Raw genomic sequence first — 16,907 nt, 5'->3', positions numbered from 1 at the left:
ATACATTCAGATATTATAGTTAGCTAACCATATTGGTTACCAGAAGAGTGTCCGCTTTATCATACATATGAGAAGCAATGTTGTTTCCTGGGTTATTATCTATGAGCATTGTGCCTCTGTATTTTAGCCAATATATGGTCCATGGATCCCCAGACCCAGTTTCATTCCGCACTGTTAGAGATGGTGACTGTCACTGTGCTGAGGATTGTGATGTAAATTTGGTTGGAACTGGCATTAGCTACAAACATTCCCAAAGGAACTGCAGAAACCGCTGTAAGAGGTAAGAAGTCATCTTTCCTTCAGTGAGCTAACTTTCACAATTTTGTAGAATAATGGTGGATCAAACGTAGGCACCAAAACCCTTTTGAAAGCCAGGTTCAGATCTCCGAATTCAGAAGAAGACGCTGTCAGATTAGAAATCTTCTTTATTGTTTAAATGTGACTCGTTTCGGGGGTCCACCGCCCCCTTCATCAGACATAACATCTTCCTTTACCTCCATGCTTTTATGTACAGCATAATTGAATGACCCGGAACAGAATCACTGACCCTGGAGGTCACATGACATCACCCTCCATTCATCTCTTTAAAACATTCATCTCGTTAAAAACATTGTTCTCATTTAAAAACAGTAATACATCTTGCTGATATAAAGTAGTAAAAACAATATCAATATAAGAGATATATAGGATAATCTAAAAGGATTAACTTGTTCAAGTTTCATTCTAAGGGTGCCTTCACACCTACCGGATCCGCAGCGGATCTCACTTCTGCGGATTCGCAGCGAGATTAGCTGCGGATCCAGTATCATTCACCCCTATGATAGCACATACTCGCAGCGGGATTGACATCCCGCTGTGAATATGTGCATTAACCCCCCGCTGTCCGCAGCCCCGCCGCATCAGCCCATCCCCGGCCGCATCCAGCATCCCGCATCCCCCATCCCCGGCCGCATCCCCCCCCATCCCCGGCCGCATCCTGCAGCCTGCCGCCGAGAGCTTACAGTACCTGCTCGGTGGCGCGGCTGCAGTGAGGCTGCCAGCTCCGGTCCCGCTCAGATCAGCTGAGTGGGACTGGAGCCGGGAGCCTCACTTCAGCCGCTCTGCCGAGCAGGTAATGTATGCTCTCGGCGGCGGGCTGCAGGATGCGGCCGGGGATGGGGCATGCGGGCTGCAGAATGTGGCTGGGGATAGGGGGATGCGGCGGCGGGGCTGCGGACAGCGGGGGGTTAAAGCACATATTCACAGCGGGATGTCAATCCCGCTGCGAGTATGTGCTATCATAGGGGTGAATGGTACCGGATCCGCAGTGGTTCTCGCTTCGAATTCACAGAAGTGAGATCCGCTGCGGATCCGGTAGGTGTGAAGGCATTAAACTCATTAAAAGCCCCTTATTATGACTCTAACATGATCTGCACCTCCAGCTAAAACCATGTAGTTACTGTGGCTCAATGAAAAAGCACTTATCCATGATGAATCCATCCAAGCACCTCTGGGTTCACACCCCCGACTAAGGATGGTCCGAACCTGCCGAGGTTTGGGTTCGTACGAACCCGGACAATGATTCTTGCTGTCTTAAACCTCCGTGGAGAGGGTGGATAAAGCGGTCCTGGAATGATTGCCGAGAGTCCGGGTCGTACGAACCCGAAACTCGGCAGGTTCGGACCATCCTTATCCCCGACTGTTCAAACATGCATGAATGCACCCCTGCACCTCCCATAATAATAAATTATTTATTATAAAACCCTTGTTTTAAGAATTTTAAGACCTATAGTTAACCTTGAGGTTACCTGGTCAGCTAATTTTGTAATAGTTGTTTCTTTACTTTGATAAGTTGTCTTTGCCTTTTCCAGTTCACGTATCTTACCTAGACAGTAAAGGAAACCTGGAGCCACAGGGGACAGGTAAGTGTAGATATATTATTCCCTATGTATGTTTTTGGATAGTACTTTTTCTTATAATCTCCCTTCAGTTCCTGCTGCAGTCTCAATGCTAACAGATGACCTTTTGAAATATTATCAGCGTGTGACAAGAGCCGTGCTAGGCGATGATTTGCACCTTATGAAGGTACGCTTCAATGTCATGTATCCAACAGTAGAGAACATCTACCAGTAATTCACTAGGGATTTGTTAGCATTTTACTTTTTATTTAAACTCCTTTATTCATAATAGTTTATTTTTTCTATGTTCAATCCATTCCAGGTGGCACTTCAGGATTTGCAGATAAACTCGAAGATTGCTGCATTGTTGCCCTATTTTGTGTATGTTGTGAGTGGGGTGAGTATATACCTACCAATATTCTAGTGATCTGTCAGTAGTTTTGTTGCAGAATTTCTGTAATTTAAAATTAATTCCATTCATCAGAATGTACAAGGCTTCTGGCAAGCCCCTTTCAAATGAATGAGATAGTAACCAAAAAAAATTTCAGAAAATTCTGCCACATGTAAATTCACCATTATATCAAATGGATAACTTGTTCTAGTCATGTCATCTATTCCATGAATTCCAAGACTCCTTCATTTCTGTTTTTTAGTTAAAGGGGTTTCCCAAAATACTTAGAAAATTGGGGATACATGTCTGATTGTGGGGTGTTCCGACCTCTGAGGATTCCCTGCGATGTCCAGAATGGGGCGTTGACTCTTACCACTAGGCTGGCACATGCTCCATTGCATTGTCTATGAGAACACTGAAGATTCCAAAGTTGGGGCCTATTCACGAGATTGTAAAAGGTCCCAGAGATCGCAGATGGTACCTCTCCCCAATGATCAGACACTTATGCCCTACTCTGTGGATAAGGGATATGAGTTTAGGGGCTGGTATGCCCCTTAAAACTCATCCCCATCAAATAATTAAAGGATATTTGTGAAAAAAAATATCCTATCCTTGTTGTTAATATTATAGGCATTAAAGGATTCAGTTAACAGGGACTATGCAATATGCTAATTTGCAGTAAACTAAGGTTAGAACCTCCTAACATGAAAGGGGTGTAATGCAGCCCATATTTTTGTATCAGTATCTCAGGAAGAATTGAATTGGTTTATTTGTGCAAGGTCAAGGACAGCCAGAGGCGGACTCATTAACCCAGCTACATTAACAGAGCACTAGATTGCCAATCAGGGCAGTTTCTAGGTATTTTTGGCAACAGGGCAGTTCTTGATAAAAGATTCCTACCATAGTAATAATGTCCCCCTGTGCTGTGTCCCTATAGTAATAATACTCCCTGCATAGCCATCATAGTAATAATGTCTCCCTGCATTGCCCCCATAGTAGTAATGTTCCCCTGTTCTGTGCCCCAACACAAAAAAACATTATACTCCCCTAAAATCCTCTCTTCTGGCTCTCTCCTCTCTAGCCTGTCAGTCACTGGAGGGATCCCCCAGCAGGCATGATGACATCATCACTGCACCTGCTGGGAGATCCGTCTGCTGGGAGAGGGGGGGGGGGGCTGCTGTCAGACAGTGCCAGGTGATCCCTAGCTGTCCCTATTGATACTTTTCTGAATTTAGTGACAAGAAAAATTGGAAAAGCTAGATGCTTACTCTGGCCTACTAACAAATTTATCCAGGGAAGATATTAAATCATTGTTAGATCTAGGAAAGCAATGAGTTGTTCATTATACTAATAAAGGACACTGTGCCTGAGGATGCTGAATGACAGTGAATGTTACCAGGTACTTTTGGAGGATCCATCTGTGCCTTTGTTGAGAAATTAAAGAGGTTGCCCAGAAATAGTATAGGGAAAAAGTAGGAGATTGCAGGGATCCAATCTCTGTAACTCCTGCTACTCTCTATATCGGGCCCTTCTTGCTCTGTTATGTAAAGAGCCATGGGTATGGCAGGCAGAGGTCGGCCTCCCCGCGATCTCCTATCTTCCCCCTATCCTGTGGATAGGGGAAAAGTATTTTTTCTAGACAGCCTCTTTAAAGGGGAAGTCCGGGCAAAATAATGTAAAGATATGTTATCGCCCAACAAAAGTTATGAAAATTACTAATAGACACTTATTATGGAGCAGCAGGAGTCAGCAGTTTACGTGACGTGACATCACCAACTTTACAGAGGCCTGAACACTCCATGCTGTAGTAAGTGCAGTTGGGCAATAACATATCTTTACATTATTTTTCCCGGACTTCCTGGAAGTCCGGGCAAAACTATTTTTTAATATGTTATTACTTATGGAAAGTTAGATAAATTTCTAATGTACATTAATTATGGGAAATGCACATATAGGGCTATTTCCCTTAATTTAGTAGATCAGGGAGACTTCAGATTCTCTGAAATACTGTGACGTCACGAACCGGGGGTGTAATTACAATGGAGTGTCTAGCAGGGGGCGCACTATATATAGAAGTCAATGAGTTCCATTGACTTCTATATATAGTGCGCCCCTGCTGGACACTCCATTGGAATTACAATGGATGTGTATGTAAATGTAATATACAGTATGTTTTTGAATGAATACATTTATGGAATACTTTGGGGAGCAAGTGTCCTTTCTCCCCAAAGTAATCCATAAATGTATTTAACCAGTACATTTGGAGGGCACCGAGCAGGGCAGCCGAGATGTGCCTATGCATCTACCTCCCCCCTCCCTTCCTGCTCGGTGCTGCTGCTGCCACATATACACAGTACTACTCCTCCCATCCTCTGCTCATAGTATGAGCAGAAGATGGGGGAGTAGTACCTGTGCTATCCCCATAACGCCGCCGCACAACTGCTCCTCACAAGGGCTTCAGCGTGCCCCTCTGGCGCTCCCCCTCCTAGCTAACGATTTCTAACTATCCAGCCGCTCGCCACCTCTCTCAGGCGCTCATGGTGCTTCCTGTCCCCGGCCGGCATGCAGTGCGGACCGGGAGGCGGTATGTGGGAGCAGAGAGCGGCGGCGGAGAGAAGGCGGTAAGCAGCGGGATAGTTAGAAATCGTTAGCTAGGAGGGGAAGAGGTGGAGGGGGCATGCTGAAGCCCTTGTGAGGAGCAGCTGTGCGGCGGCGGTGTTATGGGGATAGCACAGGTACTACTCCTCCATTATCTGCTCATACTATGAGCAGATAATGGGAGGGGTATGTACTGTGTATATGTGGCCAGCAGCCGCACCGTGCAGGGAGGGAGGGGGGAGGTAGATGCATAGGCACATCTCTGCCTCCCTGCTCGGTGCCCTCCAAATGTACTGGTTAAATACATTTATGGGTTACTTTGGGGAGCAAGGACACTTGCTCCCCAAAGTATTCCATAAATGTATTCAATCAAAAACAGAAAAAACTAAAAAATCATGTGCCTAATCGCACTGTGTGTGCACGCTCAGTCGTCATCATACTATCTGAAGAGAGTGAGAGTCTCAGAGGAGGAATGGAGCCGGCCAGAGACTTGGCCATGAACATCTGAAACTCCTGAATCCTGCGCACTGTGGTGATTTATTTTGTTATATTTTTTGTATAAGAAGATTTGTTATATCGCATAAGCAAAAAGAAAAAAAGAAAAAAAGTAAAGTAAGGAAATTTCTGAAGATATGAGTGTCCTGATTACTTTATTTTCACTGTTCAATCAAAAACATACTGTATATTACATTTACATACACATCCATTGTAATTCCAATGGAGTGTCCAGCAGGGGCGCACTATATATAGAAGTCATTGGTACTCATTGACTTCTATATATAGTGCGCCCCCTGCTAGACACTCCATTGTAATTACACCCCCGGTTCGTGACATCACAGTTTTTCAGAGAATCTGAAGTCTCCCTGATATAGTTTGGGCCGGAGTTGTCCTTTAGGGAGCATTCTGGAGGGAGTATGGACAAATTTATCAATAAAGAGAAATATCTGTATATGCTACTGACACATCTATCTTTTATGCCTTGCCAAAAAATCCATAAAGGTCTACGCCCTTTGTGTGCTAAATCAATAGAATTCGGCATTGACTATTACGCAGAGAGTGAGCACAGTACAAGGCACAGTATAGATTTTTTAAGTAAATTAAATATATTGACCTTAAACCAACAATGTTATTGGCAGGCATCGATGTAGAGTCCCTCTATGGCTCGATCCCACATCAACAGGGTCTACAGGCAGTAGATTAATATCTGAGAGGAAGTCATTAGGTCAAACATAACAAGTCTGATTTAAAATTAATAAAATGTATTCTTATGTCATATTCTTATCATTATGTTTTGTTTGACCAAAAATACTAGCTCCAACACGGCAGTAGGGAGCCCATGTGCCCCTACCTATGCCACCCTTGTTCTGGGTTGGTGGGAGAGATATCTGCTGGGTGCTTAAAATCTCATTCTAAAACCACATTATATTGATGATGTGCTCCTTCTCTGGGCTGGTACAATAAATAATTTTCAGAAGTTTATGGAGACTCTGAATGTCAACTCCATTGGTTTCACATTCACCAATGAGATTCGGGAGACCTCCATGAACTTCTTGGGACAATTTCCAGACAAGGCAATAGATTGATTTTCTCATTATATTGTAAACTAACATGAACAAATAATCCCTTCACTGGGGAAGTCACCATCCTCTGTCTCTAAAAGGGTTAACTAAGGGGCAATATCTCAGAGTGAGGTCAGATCCTACAGACTAGATTCCTTGAGATGGCTAATCCCCAAAAACATCCTGAGGGATGCATTTCAGTATTTCCAGTCGCAACCAATGGAACAATTACTCACCACGAAACCCGGCACCAAGAATGCACGTTTGAACTGACTAATAGAGACTAATGACAACAAAGTGTTTGAAATTAGGGGGATACTTGATAGATTCTAGCCTTTTTAAAAACTCAATACGAATATTTCGGGGGTGATTCATTATATACCCCAGTATCACCTTTAGAAAGTCTTAAAGTCACATACTCAGCTCTCCCAGCTGCAATGTCACGGCCTAGCTGAGCGAGTGCCCACTCGGGTGTCCCGTCCCTAGTCACTGATTGGCTGAGCGGGCAATTACTCAGCGGGGTACGTGACATTGCGGCTGGATGAGCTGCAGGACAACAGTAGCTGTCAGCTGGTCCCAGGAGCGGTGCTACTTGGCACAAGGATGGGTAAATTTACTTTGTTTATTATTTTCCCGCGCACCCCACCTGCTTTCTTGCTTTTATGAGTTTTGCAGGACTTCTCCTTGAAGGGGTACTCTGGCAAAAAAATTTTTTATTTCAAATCAACTGGTGTCAGAAAGTTAGATAGGATTGTAATTTACTTCTATTTAAAATCTCAACTCTTACAGTACTTATTAGCTTCTGTATGTACTGTGTGTTGTTTCCCTGTCTATGTTCCAATACTCGCAACCGAGTGGGACTTAAGGGGTTATTTATCAGGGTGGTGTGGTGCTCTCCCCATCATGGAGGCACCCCGTTGGCAACAGGCTAGAGATATCTGGCTATCCCGTGTTTTGAGACTCGTAACTGAGGCTCCACGGACTCTTGTTTTGCATATTTAAATTTTTGGGGCATCAGTGGAGACTCTTGATTGAGTACTTCATTGGAATTTTTTTTCGCTGTTCTCCTTGAGTTCAGTGATTACTGTGTTTTTTTGGTTCATTGTAATTGCCCCAACTAGCCAGAATCCTACCCCACACTGACGAGGGGCAAATACCCCGAAACAGCTGTCTGTGGGTGGAGGCCTGCCTTTGTAAGCCCTTGTTATGATCGCAATACTCGCATCTTGAGTTAGACATTGACAAAAGGGGCCACCATGTTGTTTCCCTGTCTATGTTCCAATACTCGCAACCGAGTGGGACTTAAGGGGTTATTTATCAGGGTGGTGTTGTGCTCTCCCCATCATGGAGGCACCCCGTTGGCAACAGGCTAGAGATATCTGGCTATCCCGTGTTTTGAGACTTGTAACTGAGGCTCCACGGACTCTTGTTTTGCACACTTCTGTATGTACTGCAGGAAGTGGTGAATTCATTTCAGTCTAACACAGTGCTCTCTGCTGCTACCCCTGTCCGAGACAGGAAACTGTTCAGAGAAAAAGAGGTTCTCTATGGGGGATTTGCTTCTGCTCTGGACAGTTCCTGTCTCAGACAGAGATGTCAGAAGAGAGCACTGTGTCAGACTGGAAAGAATCCACCACTTCCTGCAGAACATACAGCAGCCCGCACGGCCCCCCTTGCCACTTGTCTCTTTAAGCATCCTCAGAAGCTGCGGCCGCGCAGCTTCTCGGGATGCACAGATCGCTTTGATGTTCCGCCCGCACAGTGAACGGCAGAACATTAAAGCGAGCAGAATGCAGGAGCAGGACCTGTCAGCGTCCTGCTCCTGCATTCCCTCCCATAAGCTGCCGGCACTTTATACCAGCAGCCTATGGGACGTCGGGACGTGACCTCTCCGGCAGGTGTGATGATGTGACGTCATCATGCCTGCCGGAGGTCCCTTCCCTGCGGCTCGCAAGATGGAGCCAGAAGAGGAGGAGAGCTGCTCCCTGCAGCCACACAGCGTGGATTAGGTGAATAGGATGTTTTTGTTTTTTTTTAGGGGCACCTCTGGGGGCATTATTAGCTCATGGGGGCACCTCTGGGGGCATTATTAGTTTATGGGGGCACCTCTGCGGGCATTATTAGTTCATGGGGGCACCTCTGGGGGCATTATTAGTTCATGGGGGCACCTCTGGGGGCATTATAAGTTCATGGGGGGACCTCTGGGGGCATTAGTAGTTCATGGGGGCACCTCTGGGGGCATTATTAGTTCATGGGGGCACAGCAGGGGATCCTACATACATGGGGCATCCCACATTCCTACTCGCTTTACTGCACATAACACCAAACAGCGCAGTTACTTTGGGAGCCTACAGGAGGGAGAAAAGAAAGGAAGTTGCTAGAAATGTGCGGAGCCTAAATTGTTTGTCTGGCAGGTTCTGAAAAGATGAACGTATCTGGAAGGAATCATCATGGAGGACTGGACTGGATGGAGAGGGAAAGGGAAAGTGACGCCTCAGATCAAAGAAGACGTCACCTGTGAGTCACTGTATGACAGTTTTCTTATTTTATAGAACATCATTTAGTAGGGGTGCCCCGAGCTAATTTTTTTTCCAAGGGGTGCCCCGAGGTGGAAAAGGTTGGGAAGCACTGCACTAGACTGTCCCGCTGCGCCTGCTGGCACATGCTGTCATCTGATTGGGCCAAGTACCAGCACCCCCTTCTTCAGACATCTGCGTTGGCGGCCCAAGCTGTGTCCTATGGCCGTACCTTTATGGCCTTTGAGCTCCAGCTTGTGCTGCAATCCACCTCTCCTCAGCGTTGAGGCCCCTCCCCCAGGTCAGATGACATCACTGTACAGCCGGCAAGTAACATCAGAGAGTACAGCAATGTTGTGATCCGGTGAGGGAGGAGCCTCAACCCTGCGGGAACCACTTACACCACTGAGGAGAAAAAGTGGACTGCAGGTGACATCTACATTATCTGTACTCTGATATCACTGTGTTATCTGTGGTGTTACATAGGACTGCAGGTGACTACATTATCTGTACTCAGAAATATCACTGTGTTATCTGTGGTGTTACATAGGACTGCTGAGGACATCTACTACATTATCTGTACTCAGAGGGATATCACTGTGTTATCTGTGCTGTTACATAGGACTGCAGGTGACTACTACATTATCTGTACTCAGAGATATCACTGTGTTATCTGTGCTGTTACATAGGACTGCAGGTGACTACATTATCTGTACTCAGAGATATCACTGTGTTATCTGTGGTGTTACATAGGACTGCTGAGGACATCTACTACATTATCTGTACTCAGAGGGATATCACTGTGTTATCTGTGGTGTTACATAGGACTGCAGGTGACATCAGGTGACTTATCCAGGTTGCAGAAGTTCAAACTTCATCGTGCCCTGCTGACAGTTTATTATGGAGTTGTAGTTTTGCAGCATGCGGCTCTTCAGTTGCAGCACTACAACCCCCATCGTTTCCAACTGGCAGTTCATGATGAGAGTTGTAGTTTTTCAGCTGGAGAGTCAAAGATTGGAATACAATGATTAGACAATGACACCGTACAGTCCATTAATTATAGGGGGCAATAGTGCAGTACATGAGGTGGAGGCAGTGACAGTGCATTAGAACATGGTGGCACATTAGAGTAATTAGATATAACGTTAGATATGACTTTGCCTGATCGGGTGAGATGGGGGGGGGGGGCCCAAGCTAAAATTTTGCACCAGGGCCCATCAGCCTTTAGCTACGCCCCTGACAGCAGCTGATAAGTACTGGAAGACTGGAGATTTTTAAATAGAAGTAATTAACAAACCAATTCTAACGATTTATTTGTCTAAATGCTGATCGTTACAAAAACCAAATTGTTGCTTCAAAATCATTAAACGATCGATTGGGCGAATTATCGCCCCGTGTAAAGGTAGCATCAAACCAGTTGATTTGAAAGAAAAAAAGTTGCTGGATAACCCCTTTAATGATTTAATAACGTTGTATGTCTCAAAAGTCAAGGAACCTGATTAGATAATAGATCTGTTTGATGTTTAAGATGTGGGAAGTGTAAAGCCTGCAGATTCACCCAAGTAACCAAACACTTTGAATCTGCATAGACAGGCATCCAATACAATATAATTAATTTCATGAGTTTGTCTGTGCGTGCCCTCACAATTACATAGGGAAAACCTGCAGGAAATTGTGGAGACAAGTGTTAGAACACATTAGTGACATTAAGCATGGTCGGGAGTCGGACACGTGCTTACCGCAGCTTATTTTAATAAAGCCATGCATTAAACTAGTCAAACCTACTCCCTGCCAGGGAGATTGGAACAGACGTATTTTATGCAAGAAATCTAACTGGATATACAGGCTCCTATCTAAGACACCACATGGTCTAAATGAGAACCTTTTACGTGCTTTATATAGATGTGAGTTGACCCCCACCCTTGCTATTTTGTGGTTTTAGTTATTGATTTCAGCCTTGAGTCTTATTAGACAAAGCAATTTTTAGTTTCACTGAGTAACCAGAAACGATTGCAAACAATTATTTTTGGGAATGACCTGCAATCATTCACCCATAATACATGGAACAATAGTCGTTAGTTATGATCGCTTATAATAATTTGTATACTCTAGTATATGAACGATTGTAATTGCAAATGAACAATGTGTACATACACCGAAAGATTTGCGATAATTTTTATGCTCTGCGCAAAAGATGCGATTAACAACATAAAGATCTAATTATTTGTTAGTTGTTTTAACGTTGCCTGCATACATACGGAAAGGTTATGGTGGTGAAAGTGCCAGAGATTTGTAATTTACTTCTTTTAAACCCCTTTTTTTACTCCTTGTGTTCAAAAGGCCATAGCGCTTGCATTTTTATCACCTACAGACCCACATGAGCCTTTGTTTTTTGCGCGACTAATTGTACTTTGCAATGGCAGACTTAATTTTTCCATATAATATTCTGTGAAACCAGAAAAAATTATTTGTGCAGTGAAATTGAAGGAAAAAAAAAAAAAAGGAATTTGTTTAATTTTGGGGGGCTTTGTGTTTAAGCCAATCGCCCTATGGTAAAACTGACATGTTATGCATGTTCCTCAAGTCACTACGATTACAATGATATGTAACTTGTATGAATGTTATTTATCTGACAGCTTTTAAAAATTAAAACCTTTTAAAAAAAAACTAAATGTGTTTAAAATTACTCTATTCCCAGCCTTATAACGCTTTTATTCTTTGGTAGCTTACTTGCGTATATGTGACTTTTTGATCACTTTTTATTACAATTTTTCTGGAATTTGGTTGTAACAAAAAATGCGCAATTTTGCATTTTGGCGGGTTTTTGCGCTTTCGCCGTTTGCTGTGCGAAAATCAGGAATGTGATAATTTAATAGTTCGATTACGCACGCGACAGTACCAAATGTTTATTTATTTTATTTATAAAATGGGAAAAGGGGGGTGATTCAGACTTTATTAGGGGAGGGTATTTTTTATTAATACCACTTTTTTTTTTCTTTTTTCTTTTTTTTTTTTTTACTGTACACTGGGGACTTTCAGTATTACTGCAGTGATCTCCCATAGACATCACTGCAGTATACTTTATACAGCGATGATCGATCAGATCATTACTGTATTACTCTGTTGTGCAGCAGACCAGAGGAATCGAATGCCGAGTCGGGATCAGCGTCAGAGCGACGCTGAGCCCTGGCTCGGTAAACAAAAGGGATCTCCCCTCCGCAATTGCATCGCGGCGGGGGGATCCCCCACTAGACACCAGGGAATAAGGGCCAGTAATACTTTTAAATGCAGCTGTCAGTTTTGACAGCAGCATTTAAAAGTATAATTAACGGGCGTGGCGATCAGACTGCTCCCATTAATAGCCGCGGTCCCAGGCTACACATGGCACCCGGGATCGCGGCGGTTCAGAACTCCCCCTCCTGCATCAGGACGTACAGTTACGCCCTAGTGCGGGAAGGGGTTAAAAAATCTCAAGTCTTCCAGTACTTATTAGCAGCTGTATGTCATAGACATAGATATGTAGGGCAGCTGATACGTACTGGAAGACTTGAGATTTTTTAATAAAAGTAAATTACAAATCTCTGGCACTTTCTGAAATCAGTTGATTTGAAAGAATTTTTATTTCGATGGAGTTGCCCTTTAAATTTGAACGCTATAACAATTTTTTGCACGATAATCTTTCCATGTAATAGGGCCCATAGAAGTTAGCGGTAATTTGTATGGAAGAGTACCACCTACATTTAGCTTGTATATCTTATCAGACTTATTTTTTTTTTTTGTCCATGTGTGCCCCTGTGTAACTAGGTTATTCTTAATGCCACTCTGTACCCACAATCTGACACCCCTTCCTCCCCCAAACCGTTTGTACTGTCGGATAGTTGCTTTGAATCTAAGATCTGTCCTGGGGTCTGTTCGGCAGATGGTGCAGTTATTGTGCTTAAAAAAAAAACAAACTACTTTTAAACTTGCAGCCCTGTGTCAAATTGTCGTGGCCTAGAGTGTCTGTGCCCTAGGCCTGCACCGCCTCTCTGTCCCTCCTCCCTACCCTCCTCACCATTAGGAATGCCCCAGGCTGGATTTCTCCTATTCATCACCTGTCTTAACACTGCACATGGGCCTTAACGATCCAGCACATGTGCAGTGTTCAGACGAGAGATGAATAGGAGAAATTGTTCTAGGGGCATTCCTAATGAGGAGGAGGGACGGAGGGGCGTCGCAATCCTAGGGCATGGGAACTCTAGGCCACGCCTATTTGACATAGGGCTGCAAGTTTAAAAGTTGTTTTTAGGACAATAACTGCATCACCTGCTAAACGGACCCAGGGACAGATCTTGGATTAAAAGCAGCTATCCCACGGTACAAGCGGTTTGGGGGGGGGGGGGGGGCAGATTGGGCGCAGAGTCGCTTTAAAACTGAGACTTAATAACTCTTAAAGTAGTGATAAATTCCTCCAATAGATTTATTTTTTTTAAACCAATTGATGTTCTAAAGGTTTTGTTTTCTGCAAAACCGATTTAAGGGTGGGTTCACACATAACGGATCCGCAGTGGATTTTACGCTGTGAATTTGCAGCAAAATCCGCTGCGGATCCTTAAAGGGGTTATCCAGTGCTACAAAAACATGGCCACTTTCTGCAGATATAGCACCTCCAGCTTGGGTGGAGTTTTTCAACTTAGTTCCATTGAAATGACTGGAGCTTAATCGCAAACCACACCTGATCTGGAGACAAAAGTGGTGCTGTCTCTGCAGAAAGTGGCCATGTTTTTGAAGCACTGGAAAACCCCTTTGAGGGTATATTCACACGGGCGGGCTCGCAGCAAGATTCTCGCTGCGAGCCCGGCAGGTCCTAGCAGTTCCCATACACTACATACTTGCTGCGGTCTAAACGACCGCAGGTAGTATGTAATTATACCGCCCTTAACCCCTTCTGCTCCCCCGCTGTAAGCATACTTTACATGTCCTTGCTGCACGGGTCCGGCGTCCTGCTCTCCTGTCCGGCCAATCAGTGTGTTGCCCAGCCGCATCCACTGATTGGCCGGGCGGGAGAGCAGGACGCCGGACCCGTGTATGGAATCTCCTTCAAAATCGCAGTTAAGGATCTGCAGCGGATTTTGCAGCAAATTTGCAGCTTGAAATCCACTGCGGATCTGTTATATGTGAACCCACCCTAAAAGCAGGTTTTGATGATTATACAAAACTATGAGACGTGACAAAATGCTCATGTATAACAGAAGAAACCTGCCCTAAATATTCCTTTGCACCGCATTACACCTTTCTTTTCCTTTTGTCTAGGTCAAGTCTGTGAGTCATGATCTGGAGCAGTTGAGTCGTCTCTTGCAGCTGGTCCGGTCTCTGCTGTCAAATCCCTATTTGTATTTGGGTAGTTATGGATGCAGCCTTATGCAAAGTGTATTGTACTGTGTAACAGAGCCACTTGCCGCATCCATAAACCCCCTCAATGATCACTGGACTTTGAGAGACTATGGAGCAGGAATACTGAGCTGCATATGGTGAGAAATAAAAATGTAAAGAAGTATTTCCATGTGGGTAGGCCTTTAAAGCCTGATAGATGCAAGTCCTGCCTCTGGGACCTGCGGTGCGGCTTCATTCCGGTCGTACTGCGCTATTTGGATCTCACTGTAGGATGTGTTTCTTTAATGGTCACTGCGTAAATAGTGCAGTGGTACACATTTATGCATTTGTCTTTAAGGTCATTGTGAACTGAGTTAAGAACAAAGCTGTGAACAACTGTGCCAGATTTAAAAATTGAGTACAAATATAGGAAAATACATTAATTATAAGACCATTTTTATACCGCTCAAGAACCTTTAATAGTATGGTGAACAATGGAGGTAAACTGAAAGGCACCAACACAGAGCGATAATCTGCTGAGGGCGATTCGGCAGATCATAGCTCTCTGTTACAAAATCAAAGATCGGCTGATGACGATGATCATTGGCTGATTATGTCTTTTGGGCCTGACCTAAAATTGCCAGTTGCTGATCGAGCATTGTGTAATGTGTAATAGCGATGCACGGCTAAAGAATGTGTAAAAAGATTAATAAAGTTTATACATACCTAAACCCGCTTTCTGGTGCTTCTGCCCGTTTCCCAGTATCTTCCTGGCTTCTGCTTACTGCTCACAGCCGCCACTGGAACTTCAAAGCCTGTCACTTCAGAGGCTGGCTCTGCAGTTCTCGCAGCAGCTGTGGCACTGGGCAGCGTGATCAGGTATGTATGAATCGTATTATTTTACACTAAAGGCAAGGGCTGCATGGACATCACTAATGATGTCTATGCAGCCCTTGCTGCACGATAGTCAAGCCGTGTAATAGGGTCAGTAAACATGCGCTGATCTAGTAGATCGGCGCTTGTTTACATTAATTATTGGCTGGCTAATACGGCCCTAAATGACTACTTCCATCAACAACAACTGTGTGTATGTAGCTTTTGCTTTGTCTATAAATCCTAGTCGGCTAAAATTTTCTACTCTTCAGGACACATCGGGACTTGGAAGGGTCACTGTATATACAGGTTTTGCAGTCTCTGCAGAAAGTTTTGGGTGACCCAGTCCGCCCGCTCTGTTCCCATTATGGTGCTGTTGTTGGTCTTCATGCCCTAGGCTGGAAGGTAAGTGATTCAGGCGTAGCTTATGATATTTGTATAATATAAAAGTAAGAGAACAAACTAGTCACAGCTTCAACCATATTTTCTGTCATTCAGGCAGTGGAACAAGTGTTGTATCCTTTGCTTCCAACTTACTGGGCTGGACTGCAAACAGTGCTAGATGATCACTCTATGTCCAATGCACAGGTCAAGGCTGATGGTCATAAAGTCTATGGAGCCATCCTGGTAAGTGTACTGTTACTATTGTCTGACTGCTACAATACCGTTCTGCCTTTGGAAAGATGTACGAGCTGTACTACAGTGAAAGGCCTGAGGGGGGCTTTTCTGGACCCCTAGCTGCTTTTTTTTTTTTTTAGAAAAGTGTTCATATAAGAATGACATAAAGTATAAGGCTATGTTCACATTACGTAAGTACTGTAGTAATCACGGCTGTTGTAACAACATAGTGCTGCCTTCTAAGGAATCCCGGACGGAGTTTATACACATAGTATACACTCCGGCCCGGATCCCTAGTCAGTTTTCTGCGGCCGGTGTTTTAACGTTGTGTGAACATAGCCTTAAACAGCATGGCAACTGTTTGAGATACTACTTTCAGTTACTTTTTACAGGTGTGTGTATATGTAAAATCCTGTCTAATAGTGAACATCAAACTAATACATAACACACGCAGGTCACCATTTAGAGATTCCCATCCACCTGGTAGTCCATGGATAAGTATTTACTACAGACAGGGGTGATTCTAGCCTCTCTGCTGCCCGAGGCGAACTATAGAATGACGCCCCCCCCCCCTCCGTCAATCCGCCCACATTATAATCCACTGCTGTCCCCAATAAACATAATGTTTGGTCCCTTTCTGCACAGAGGATGTCAGGAGAGGAGGGGGCTGACTTTATAGGAGAGGTCCCAGCAGCACAGAGGATGTCAGGAGAGGAGGGGGCTAATCCTATAGGAGAGGTCCCAGCAGCACAGAGGATGTCAGGAGAGGAGGGGCTAATCCTATAGGAGAGGTCCCAGCAGCACAGAGGATGTCAGGAGAGGAGGGTGCTAATCCTATAGGAGAAGTCCCAGCAGCACAGAGGATGTCAGGAGAGGAGGGTGCTGATCTTTTAGGAGATGGTCCCCCTCTTCCCCCCTTATAGATGGTCCCCCTCTTCCCCCCCTTATAGATGGTCCCCCCCCCCTTATAGATGGTCCCCCTCTCCCCCCTCCCTTATAGATGGTCCCCCTCTCCCCCCTCCCTTATAGATGGTCCCCCTCTCCCCCCTCCCTTATAGATGGTCCCCCTCTTTCCCCTCCCTTATAGATGGTCCCCCTCTTCCCTCTCTCCCCCCCCTTATAG

General features: G+C 44.6%; 1 protein-coding gene across 1 annotated transcript; it reads left to right on the top strand.

The window, feature by feature from the left end:
- Nucleotides 1–222: 222 nt before the first annotated feature.
- On the top strand, nucleotides 223–15,799 carry LOC138775308 (TAF6-like RNA polymerase II p300/CBP-associated factor-associated factor 65 kDa subunit 6L; the record flags this gene model as incomplete). Its single annotated transcript, XM_069955900.1, has 7 exons — nucleotides 223–280; nucleotides 1,851–1,901; nucleotides 1,970–2,064; nucleotides 2,200–2,274; nucleotides 14,234–14,451; nucleotides 15,439–15,571; nucleotides 15,665–15,799. Coding segments are annotated over 7 exons (765 nt in total), but the record flags the coding sequence as incomplete, so codon positions are not given.
- Between the last annotated feature and the right edge of the window lie 1,108 nt (nucleotides 15,800–16,907).

The sequence above is a fragment of the Dendropsophus ebraccatus genome, unplaced genomic scaffold, assembly GCF_027789765.1.
Source record: "Dendropsophus ebraccatus isolate aDenEbr1 unplaced genomic scaffold, aDenEbr1.pat pat_scaffold_1508_ctg1, whole genome shotgun sequence".
In the NCBI taxonomy this organism is placed as follows: domain Eukaryota; kingdom Metazoa; phylum Chordata; class Amphibia; order Anura; family Hylidae; genus Dendropsophus; species Dendropsophus ebraccatus.
Note: the sequence above shows the minus strand (reverse complement) of the source record. Positions and strands in the feature narration are given on the sequence as shown.